This window comes from Artibeus jamaicensis, unplaced genomic scaffold, assembly GCF_021234435.1.
Source record: "Artibeus jamaicensis isolate MK-2021 breed Jamaican fruit bat unplaced genomic scaffold, CSHL_Jam_final scaffold_1964, whole genome shotgun sequence".
Classification (NCBI taxonomy): Eukaryota; Metazoa; Chordata; class Mammalia; order Chiroptera; family Phyllostomidae; genus Artibeus; species Artibeus jamaicensis.
Window position 1 is genome coordinate 7,964,143 of NW_026522030.1, and position 11,399 is coordinate 7,975,541.

General features: G+C 52.7%; 1 protein-coding gene across 2 annotated transcripts; it reads left to right on the forward strand.

Moving 5' to 3' along the window:
* The first annotated feature begins 264 nt into the window (after positions 1 to 264).
* SLC46A2 (solute carrier family 46 member 2) lies at positions 265 to 10,397 on the forward strand. Of its 2 annotated transcripts, XM_037152782.2 has the most exons (4): positions 273 to 1,682; positions 2,663 to 2,746; positions 3,154 to 3,310; positions 9,801 to 10,397. In XM_037152782.2, the coding sequence occupies exons 1-4, from the start codon at positions 554 to 556 to the stop codon at positions 9,856 to 9,858; spliced, it is 1,428 nt and encodes a 475-aa protein (XP_037008677.2). In that variant the 5' UTR covers positions 273 to 553; the 3' UTR covers positions 9,859 to 10,397. The 2 variants fall into 2 exon arrangements, with proteins under 2 accessions (XP_053512536.1, XP_037008677.2); XM_053656561.1 differs by lacking the exon at positions 3,154 to 3,310 and having other exon boundaries at positions 265 to 1,682.
* Positions 10,398 to 11,399: the final 1,002 nt, after the last annotated feature.

An 11,399-nucleotide genomic window follows, 5' to 3' on the forward strand; every position in this document is an offset into this window, starting at 1 on the left:
TGACTCTCCATCCTGGGGCATGGCCATTCTTGCCCCATCTCCCCGGCCCTCTTTGCAGAAGTGCGTACTTAAAGAAGGAAGCAAGGAAGCCTGGGGTTTCTCAGCCCGGGCATTGACAGGCCCCAGGGAGAAATGCGCAGCGACCTGCAGCAGGTCGGGGCACGCCTGGCTGTGAGCATATCGATGCCTGGTCAGGCGGCCGCGCTCCCAGGAGCAGCGTGAGGCGGAGGCCACCGGTGCGGACGCCACAGGTGCGGAAGCCACAGGTGCGGACGCCGGGGGCCAAGACTCTTAGTGCGCTCCCCCGCGCCTGGCTGCCGGGCTACTCCGGCTGGAAGGGGCGGAGGCGAGGGCGGAGCACGGCCTCTTCTGGCTCCGGAGGAGTGGCCGCAGCCGAGAAGGCTACTTGGCCACTGGGCTAGCAACAGTCACACGAGCCCCACACCCCGCTCCACTCTCCTGCGCTCACCCGAGGGAGGCACCGGCTCACGCGCTTTGGAGCAGCCGCCAGCCAGCTATTGAGCAAGCCCCTCCATCCCGCATCAGAGACCACATGGGCCCCGAGGCCAGCTGCCCTTGCAGGGGCTACCTGACTCGCCTTCAGATGCGGACCTGGATTGAGCCCGTGGTGGCGTCTACTCAGGTGGCCAGCTCCCTCTACGACACGGGGCTGCTCCTAGTGGTAAAGGAATCCTTTGCGGCCAGAGCCTCCTCCAACCACAGCGCCAGCCCGTCGCCGCGGGATGCTCTAGAGGACGAACAGCAGAAGGCCATCTCCAATTTCTACATCATCTACAACCTGGTGCTGGGCCTGACGCCTTTGCTGCCTGCCTTCGGGCTGGGCTGGCTCAGCGACCGCTACCACCGCAAGATCTCTCTGTGTGTGGCCCTGCTGGGCTTCCTGCTCTGCCGACTGGGGCTGCTCTTCAAGGTGCTGTGGGACTGGCCCGTGGAGGTGCTGTACTGGGCCGTGGGGCTGAATGGGCTCTGTGGCGGCTTCTCGGCGTACTGGTCGGGAGTTGTAGCCCTGGGCTCCCTGGGCTCCTCCGAGGGCCGCCGCTCGGTCCGCCTCATCTTCATCGACCTGATCTTGGGCTTGGCAGGGTTCTGCGGGAGCATGGTCTCAGGGCATCTCTTCCAGCAGACATCTGGGCAACCCTGGAGGGGCCTGGTGCTGACGGCCTGCAGCGTGAGCTGTGCCTCTTTTGCCTTTTTCTACAGCCTCTTGGTCCTGAAAGTCCCTCAGTTGGAGGCCAAACCCAGAAAGGCACCCCCCACCGTGGATACTGTGACTGGTACCGTTGGCACATACCGCACCTTGGATTCCAACGAGCCAGAGAGGCAGAGTGTGGAGGGGCCCCCCCTACCTCCTAGGAAAATGAAGCCCCTCAAAACCATTATTGCCCTGCTCTTTCTGGGTGCCATCCTCTATGACATGGCTGTGGTGGGCACAGTGGACGTGATATCCCTTTTTGTGCTGAGGGCGCCGCTGCATTGGAACCAAGTGCAGGTGGGCTACAACATGGCAGCAGGGTACATGATCTTCATCACCAGCTTCCTGGGCGTCCTGCTCTTCTCCCGCTGCTTCCGGGACACCACCATGATCATGATCGGGATGGTCTCCTTCGGGCTGGGGGCCTTCCTGTTGACCTTTGTGAAATACACATACATGTTCTACATCGGTGAGTCTGGCATTCCTGGGGAGGCAGCACGGAGACGCTGCAGGCCCCCTGAGTCGGGGGGCTGATACCAGGAGTGCTGTGGTCTAGGTGTCCCCGCTCAGCACAAGGGATTAGACCTGCTGCCTCGGAGGGGCCAGGGAGACAGGTCTGTGCACACTTGGGTAGATCTGTGTTGTACCGCACATCGTGCCAACTGAGTTGCCGTGGAAATGTTCCCAGAGTGGCGTCCACGGCTCTAGGAGGTCATGGGAGGGGCGGCCTGGGGTCAGAGAAGAGGCTTTGTGATGGCCTTGGATGAAGGGGAGGGGTTGGGTTTCTGCTGCCCAATTTGAAAGGATAAAACATGAAATAATTCAACGGAAGAGACCCTTTAATTAAAATCATTTCTGGCCAAGCAAGGGCTTTCTAAAAATGGGTTTAAAAATTCTCTATAAATGCTTTCTATAACCAATGTAGCAAATGCCCTCAAGGCAGTGGGACGGAGTTTCCATGTGAGGACTCATTTCAGACAGCCACGAGCAGGGAGCTCTAGACCAGGCCTCCAGGGGAGCCCTCTACAATGACAAAGTGACCTGTCTCTGTTTTGTCCAGTAGAGAAGCCACAAGCAACAGGTGGCTATTGAGCAATTGAAATGTGGCTAGTGCAAATAAAGAACAGAACTTAAAATTGTATTTCATTTTAGTTCAGTAGCCACCTGTGGCTAGTGGCCAGCGTATTAGAAAGAGACACCTGGTGGATATGTGCATCCATGTTGACGAGAATTCGTTTAACTCTACGTGGTTTGCACAACCCATAAAGGCCTGTGCTTTAGCTAACACAAGTTAAGACGGTTACCCAGGAATAATGAGTCTTGCAGAGCAAGCCGCGTAGCAAGTTATGGGGAGAGGGAATTCTAAGTGAGGCTTTTACTTTATGCTGATTCCCTCCTTGGCCAAGGCCGGGCTACAGTGAGGAGGGCTCCTGTGTGATTTCTTTCCAGCTCGAGCCGTCATGCTCTTCGCGCTCATCCCCATCACGACCATTCGATCAGCCATGTCCAAGCTCATCAAGGACTCCTCCTATGGTGAGTGAAATGCATCTGTCTGAGATTCCCTGCCTGGGCCGTTGCAGAGCTGCGTGGCTTGAGGCACTGGGTTCAGACGTGTAGAAGGCACATGAAGAGAGTTCCAGAAGCAATCTCAAATACTCTAGGGACACACAGGTGCCCACTGCGGGCAGAGGGAGCGAAATTGGGGGAGTGGGGCAGAGAGTCAGTTGCCGAGAAACCACAGCCAAAGGAAGACACTCCCACCCACGGACCGCAGGCTGACCCACCACACCAGGGCAGTAGCCCTGGTGAAATGAGGCCTGAGACCCAGAGGGAGTCCTGGGGATGGGGAGGGGTCCCCCGAGAGCTCCCCGGAGACTCGGCTAGCTGGGGACAGGCAGGGAGAGCAGCATATCTCCTGGTAACCTCGGTTCCTTCCACAGGAAAGGTGTTCGTCTTCCTGCAGCTGTCCCTGACTCTCACCTCGGTGGTGACATCCACGATATATAATGAGCTCTATCAGCTCACCATGGAAAAGTTTGTCGGCACCTGCTTTGCTCTCTCCTCCTTTCTCTCCTTCCTGGCCATCGTCCCGATTGGGTAAGACAGGAGCAGCAACTGTTGTCTGGGCCAGGGCCCCGGGGCTTAGGTCAAGGACGGGCGGGCCACATCCAGCCCGCTGTCATAAAGCATTATTTATTTTCAGTGGGCTCTCAGTAGCTTCTCGCACAAAGACAGATTCCTGCTGTTCCCCCAAATTAATTATTTGGGAATTCCCCACAGTCATAAGTAATGAACAGAAGGTCCCAACCCGCTGGCTCACTTCCTGGCGGTTTTGTAATATAATTTATTTATAGGGGCCTCATACACTTCCTTATACTCAGAGGCTGGGAGTAGAAACCTCTGGAACCTCTCGGACCTCTTTGGTTTAGCACGTTTAGGAAGCGAAAAGTCATCCCTCCTCACTCCCGACCTCTCCTCCTTCCCTGTGCCCTCCAAGGGCTTGGCACCTGGGTGCTCAGTACCCCTGACCTCTCACAGCCAGGGGACTGTGTGAGGTCCCCAAAAGACTTGGGAAGTTCCCTTGACATCTTTTGGGGACATTGTCTCATTTATAAAACAAGAGCACTCAAGCCTAGGAGATAACAGGTGGGAGAAAAGCTGCAAAGAAGCAGCCCTCCAGTGGCACGGCCGGAGCACCAGCCTAGGTCACCGCCTGGCCGGGCCACAGGGCAGGGACCGGCCCTCCAGCAGCCCCGTCCGATGAGGGCACAGCCTGAACCACCAGGGCAGGCCATGTCTGTGATGTTAGACTTTCTAGTAGCCACATTTTAAAAGGATGGCAGCAACAGGTGAAATTAACTTTAATAACAGTGTGATTGAACCCACTATAGCCAAACTATCATCTTCACATGTAATCAATCTACAAAATTAATCAATGAGGTTTTCTTTCTTTTTACTGAGTCTTTGCAATCTAGTATGGACTTCATGCTGACAGCACATCTCAGTGTGGACTAGTCAGATTTCCACTGCTTCGTAGCCAGTGTGACGAGTGGTTACGTATCCGTCAGCACAGCCCAGAGAGTTTAGGACCTTCCCACCTTCTCCTAAAGTGAAGTTCTCTCAGGCTTGTATCAATCCCACCGGAGGGCAAAGGAATGCAGTAAATGCATCCACAGTCAGCTGCAAGGGATTCACTGCAGAGTTGCGTTTTAAAGGGACCTGCCCAGAAGTGCAGGAGAACTGTACCTGTCAGTGGTGGTGGTGGTGCTGCTGTGGGCAGCAGCGGAGAAAATGAGGGAAGGCAGGTGGGAGAAGTAGGAAGTGGGTGGTGGTGAGGCCCCCTTTTCAATTCTCACATCACATCACAGTGTATGTCCCTGCCTCCAAAGAGAGTTGGGTCTTTGGGACAGGGGCCACCAATCATTAAGGCGCTTTTAAACTTTTTTTAAGTGAGTTCTTTTTTCTTTTTAAATCCTCACCCAAGGACATGCTCATGGATTTCAGAGAGGGGAAGGGAGGGAAGAAGAGTGAAGGCGAAACATGTCTGTGAGAGAGAAACACCACTGGTAGCCTGTACACGCCCCGACTGGGGGCCAAACCCACAGCCTAGGTATGTGCCCTGGCTGGAAATCAGACCCACAACTTTTTGGTTTGGGGCATGAAGCTTTAATCAACAGAGCCACACCAGCCAGGGCGAGGCTTTTGACTTTATTTCGTAGTTAAGAATAATAAGGTATGAAGCTCAAACAGATGAGGAAATTTGTGCCAACAGCAGGCACTATAGTGCCCTCCCGGCCCAGCTCTCACTTTCTCAAGGTGCAGAGCAGGGCCAGACCCGTCCTCAAGTTGCCCGGCTCTTAGCTCTTGTCCTGTGCGCCCGCTTCATGGGAGCCTTGGCCGAACAGTCTGGGCTCTGTGGGACCTGGCCTGCAGGGTGAACCTCTCAGGGCCCCAGCTCTTCATCCAGGTCAGCGATGGATTGGTAGCCGTGACATTGGCAGCTATCCAGTCCCATTTGATCAGCAGTAGGTTGAAGTAGTTCCTCTAACCTAAATAAACAAAAACCATGGCACAACAAAAGAAAACAAGTCTGACTAGATAATGGGTGTCATAGTTAAAGACAGGAATAGTCCAATGAAGGCAATGAGAAGGAAGACAGTAACTGGTTCCATTCTGGTTCCACTGCTTCATGTGTGTGCTAAGTCGGATGCTTCGCCTTCCTTAAGAGACTTTTAGGGCACGTGAAGCAGGTGTGCTGCCCTCGACAGCTCACCCCGGGGCATTCGTAACACACACTTGGACACAGTCGTACATTCTGTGCCTGCAATCTTGAGTAGGCCGTGCGTGGTCTTTGCAACCTTATATCACAGGAGCAGGGACGGAGTCTTGAATCAGTCAAGTGGGTGAAGGAGGTGCTTCGGTTGTTGCTAATTGTTTCCCCCTTTTGTAGACAGTTAGCAGTAGAGGAAGCGGTATGTGAACAAAGCCTCCTCGGCTCGCTGTACAGTGGAATCACTAAACAGAGAAATGTGAAAGTGACCCATGTCTGGATCCCACCCCCAGAGGTTCTGACTCAGTTGATCTGGGTGCAGCCTGGGCACAGAAACTTTTAAAAGCTCTCTGGGTTATTCAAATGTGCAACCAAGATTGAGAACCTCTAGTATACGGGGAGTGTCTTCATTGCCTTTCCCTTCCACCACAGGGAAAGTTCTTACAGCAATAAGAGGCCAAGGCCGTACCATTAATTATTAAGTGAGATTCACAGGTGAGACCAGCAGAACTTTCTAACAGCAGAAAGAGAAGCTGCATCCCAAGGACATAAGAACCCAAGGAGGCACGTCAGAGCAGAGAGCAGAGGGGCCCGTGGAGGGCAGAGGCTGGGAGGAGAGGTCCCTGGGCTGCAGCTGCCAACAGCCCATTCGCAAGAAGGGACTTTGGCTCCGGTCCTTCCGGGTACCAAAGGGAGCCAACTTCACGTTTCCTGCCCTCTCCTGCCTGCTCTTCTTTATATGCAGTGGGGAGATGCTGAAGAAATTAGTGTCTGACTCTGCCCATCTGCAGCCCATTCCCCACTCCACACACACGTGCTCAGCTACTACCTCATGTTTCCTAGAGAATAGAAGCCATCGGAGAAGAATGGCCCCATCTTCCCTGAAGTAAATCTGCAAACCTATGTTCATTTGTACCCATCCTATCCTTTTCCTCCCTCACCCTTTTTTTAAAGGTTGAAAAAAAATTTTTAAGATTTTTATTTACTTATTTTTAGATAGAGGGGAAGGGAGAGAGAAAGAGTGGGAGAGAAACATCAATGTGTGCTTACCTCTCGAGTGCTCCCCACTGGGGACCTGGGCTGTGACCCAGGCAAGTGCCCTGACTGGGAATTGATCCGATGACCCTTTGGTTCACAGGCTGGCACTCAATCCAGTGGGCACACCAGCCAGGGTGCCCCACCCTTCTTTATGATAATAATTACATACACTTTAGTGCCCTTAATATCTGACAGGCACAGCTTTAAATATTTGATATATTTTAATTAATTTAGTCTTCTCAAATAGTCCTCTTATGTAATTACCATTATTATCCCCATTTTGAGATAAGGAAACGAAATCTAGCAGGTGTCCAACCTCTTGGCCTCTCTGGGCCACCCTGGAAGAAGAAGAGTTATCTAGGCCACACATTAAATACACTGCAACATGTAATCACACACAAAAAATTTCAATGTTTTAAGTAAGCTGACAGTTTTGTGTTGGGCCCCTTTCATAGCCATCCCGAGCCACACGCGGCCCATGAGCCACAGGTTGGACACCCCTGTCTAAAGCTTTCTGCAACTTGCCAAAGGGTATGTAGCTATAAGTGGCAGAGACTGGATTTGAACCCAAGCAGTCTCCCTTATCCACTAAGTGACACCACTTCTTAGAAAAGTCACCAGGTGTCCTGGCTGGTGTAGCTCAGTGGACTGAGCATTGGCCTGCAGACTGAAAGGTCACCGGTTCCACCCCAGTCAGGGCATAGGCCTGGGTTGCCGGCCAGGTCCCCAGTTGGGGTGTGCCTCTCCCTCTCTCCTTCCCTTCCCCTCTCTCTAAAAACAAATAAGTTTTTAAAAAGAAAAAGAGAAGTCACCGAGTATCTGGGTGCCACCTCCCCCATTTCCTCCAAGTGCTCACCACAGTGGTGAGATGCTCTCTGTCCTGAACTCTCCCTACCGGACCTGATGCACGATCCACCGCCCTCTCTCCTGTCTCCCCCTCCTCCTCTTTACAGCCAAGTCCTCCAAAGGCTGGTCTGCTCACGCTGTCTCATGTGCCTCCTCATTTCCTTTGCAACCCTCTACAGACTGACTCCCCAGCTCAACTCCCTAGAGCTGCTCTCACTAAGACTAAGACAGGACTTCTTCAAAGCTGAATCCAGTGGATTCTCTGCACTCCTCACCCCACGATTTCTCAGTGGCCCCCAACCCTGTTGATCACTCTTTCCTTGGGTGGCACTTGTCACTGCCACTTGTCTTTCTCAACACCTCCATCTCCTGGTTGTTCTCCTACCTCTCCGATCGCTTCTTCTCCACAAACCTCCATATGGAAGAATTCTTTGGGGCTCTGCTCTGGGTTGTCATCTTGTTGATTTATATTCTCTAAGTCAGGGGTCCCCAACCTCCAGGCCTCGGACTGGAACCAGTCCCAGGCTGTTAGGAGCCGGGCTGCACAGCAGGAGGTGAGCTTGAATGCAATGCACTTGAATCATCCTGACACCATCCCCACCCCTCATCTGTAGAAAAATTTTCCTTGAACCTGGTCCCTGGTGCCAAAAAGGTTGGGAACTGCTGCTCCAAGTCACCTCAGGTACTTTCAGAGCTTCACATTATCATTTAAATATCCAAAATTCGGCTCTGACACTCTCCCAAGTCTGTTCTCTCTCCAGCCTTTCCCATCTCATTAAATGGCACCACCACTCAGACTCACCGTGTCCTCTCTCTCCTTCCTCCCCTCCCAGCACACCGGGCCCCATCGAGTCTACCTCCAAATATGCCTCAAATTCATCCTTATCTTTCTGTCTTTCTGCTTCCACCCCTAGTCCAAAGCACTTGGATGCCCCAATCAGCCCTGAGTCACCTCCCCACACCCACCCTCGTTCACCTCCCATCTTCTCTCCACCAGGTGGCCAGAGCCATTTCCCAAAAGGGTAAATCAGACCATGTCATCTCTTGCTCAAAACGCTGCACTTGGCTTTCAATGCTCTTAGGATGAAACCCAAACATTACACCACGGACCACAAGGTCTTACAATACTTGGCCTCACCAACCTCCCTAGGCTCCTACTCCTGCCACTCACCACCCTCCTAATGCTATGCTTCTGACCCCGTGGCCTCTCCTCATGCTGCCCCCCTTCCCACCCACACCTCTTTCTTAACCCAGCCAGCTGTGGTTAAGAGGATCTGAGAAAATCCGCTTCTCGATCTGAACTAGATCCTTCTCTTATGTGCTTCCCAAAACTCCTATCCTTTTCCTCCATAGCACGACAGTGGTGATTGTTTAGTATCTGTTCCTAGCGCTCACCTGCAGGCTGCAGGCGCCCTTGTAGGGAGCATAGCGGCTGTCTCACCGTGTGCCCTCTGTGTCCGGTAGTGACCCTGCCATCCAGGAAGTACTCAAGTGCATCTGTTTCATGAACGAATGATCCATCATAGGGCACGCCACCCACTACCAGCACTGCTGCCCAGCACATCCCAGTGCTGCCTGTCGCCTGACCTTGAAGTCTGGGGCTGCCCATCACCTTGTGGCTGCCCTGTAGTGCTCCTCAATCGGGCTCAGCTGCAGGGTCACGGCTGCACCCCGGAGTTCACGTGGGCCTGGGCTGGCTGCCTCCAAGTCTTGGCTCGCCCCTTGCCAGTTTTATATAAGTTTAAAGTCCAGTAAGAGTCCCTCCCTGTAGAGACCTGGGGCTCTCGGAAGGTGGGGAATCAGGGGGACTGGAAGTTTCCACAAAGCTTTCCTTTGCAGGTGTGGGTTTAGGCTCACACCCGCTCCAGCAGCTCCAGGTGTTCTGTATCATCCAGATGGAGCACAGAGCCTGAGGTGCCTAGAGCCCAAACAGGCAAGAAAACCAAGGACCCCCGGGTCACACAGATCCAAGATCTCAACTTAGGGCTACACATTCCTACACGTGCATTTATCTGCAGGTATCTTTAATCAGTGTAAGGATTATGGAAGATGTGAAGGGGCTGTGAAAAGGCAGATGATGAGGCAGCTGACCCTACTTGGGATGAGTGACCCTGGATCTTGAGATCCACGTGGGAGTTCATCCTCGGGCAGGAGGGAGATAGAAAGAGATTCCAGAAAAATGGAGATGCAAAGGGTTGCGGATGTTACATGACTGGGATGAGCCTGGAATGAGAGAAGCTCCCTTGGGCTGTGTGTCTCCACTCGGTCCAGCATTCTGATGCTGTACCGCACAGGGTCTCACCTATCAGTGGTGATGAGACATGACACCTCTAAAGAGGCGGCTAGAGGCCTCCCTGCCATTGGTGCAGACAAAGCACATCTTTGCCCCAGTCCTGCCGTTCTCTTGTAATTCTCTCTTGTCAATTCTTGCAGCATCGTGGCCTACAAACAAGCCTCATGGGTGAAACAGGCAGACGTCACAGAGAAATGAAGGTGCTGCCCGCAGGAGGCCAAAAAACACCAGCTGTGGCCAGGCCCCTCTGAAGACAAAGGAAGAGACCAGGGACTGGTGACCAGAGCGACCCACTGCCAAGGAACCTGAGTCTCAGCCAGAGTCAGGCTCCGAATCGCCTGCTCTGACGCAGGGGTCCCTGGTGGGTGGGAAAAGCATTTTCCTGGGGATGGAAGAACTTTCTTCGCTTTCGGACGCCCCCAGTAGGCCGAGGTTAGGTTCTGCGGCAGCTGAGCATGAACCTTCACGGTCATGTGTAAGCTGCATGCACAGCCGTACCAGACGCTTCGAGGAGCTTCAGCCAGCAGCCTTTTATTCCTTCCAGAAATTGCCTCCCAGGCTCCACGGTAGGACTGACTAGTCACCTGGGCGTGGTGCTGGGAGAACCAGGTGAGAACTCAAACGAAGGCACGCATTGTCAACAGCCTGGGGAAACGTGGAAGGGATCTTTCATACGAACTGCCAATGGTGAACATCAGTCAATATTTTTTAAACTAAAATAAAACTTTGGAGAAAACACTGCTTGCTTCCTGAGGCCTTGGGAGCTGTGAACGCACGGGAGAGGTTCAGACCTCAGGCTCTCGGCTTGGGGGTAGTTTTGTTGTCATTGTCACTGTTGTCTTTTTAAAAAGAAAATATCAAGACTTTTAATTTAATGGAATATTAAATTGAACACTTTCAGTCATCCATATTTTGCAAAGTGAGTAGTGTGAAGGGAGAGGAGAGAGGAAATATACAAAGAGCCATTTTATGTTGAGGTCATTTTATTGCCTAGTTTACTTACGTATATAAAAGCGGGCTCAGCTCCTCACAAAGGCAACATTCATAGTGTGGATGTGACTCATTCTATCCCAGATGAGATGTCCTCTGTCACTACAGGTGTGGCGTTCCTAAATCTCAGAGCACTTGGGCTCAGAGGCTTTGGTATCGCTGATCGTTGGCAGGGAAGGAAGAACCCTTCATGGCGCATCTCCTAAGGTGCCAGCACCGTGCTAGGTGCAGAGAGCGAGCGAGAACATGACTGCTGCTGACTTAGCAGAGTGTAGAGTCTAGGGGCTGGAGCAAACAGAAGAGCAGGCAGTGATGCACCCTACAGTCAGCACCAACGTGAGGGAGTATGTAGTCCCGATGAGTATTCTCAGAAGTGGCACTGGATAAGAACGGGAGGATAAGGAATCAGAAAGGCCAGAAGTCGGGAGAGACTCCAGGCATTTGAAACAATGCTCTGGAAGATCGGAAGGTAGACACATTCCAAGATAAAGAAAGACCATGTGAATGCCCCAAAGAGGGAGGGAGGAAGAGGTAACAAAGATGGAATGGAGAGATAATACTGGGGTGGTGAGAAGGAACAACATCAAATCTAGCCTTTAAAAAATGTCTCTCTCTCGAGGAATGGGGCTAGCTGTGGAAAGGTTCTACGCAGGAACGCAGAATGCGTCCCTTTGTATGTGAGAGCCGTCTGGCGGTGCGGGTGGGGGGGGTGACCTGGTGGAGGAAGGTGAGAGCGAGATTTGCAGAAA

What these genes read in the sequence shown, in the direction of transcription:
- SLC46A2 (XM_037152782.2), top strand. Translation starts at nt 554, where the DNA reads ATGGGCCCCGAGGCCAGCTGCCCTTGCAGGGGCTACCTGACTCGCCTT. An exon ending in CATCAAGGACTCCTCCTATG is followed by an intron (nt 2,747 to 3,153) that starts GTGAGTGAAATG and finishes TTCCTTCCACAG; the next exon opens with GAAAGGTGTTCGTCTTCCTG. An exon ending in CTGGCCATCGTCCCGATTGG is followed by an intron (nt 3,311 to 9,800) that starts GTAAGACAGGAG and finishes CAATTCTTGCAG; the next exon opens with CATCGTGGCCTACAAACAAG.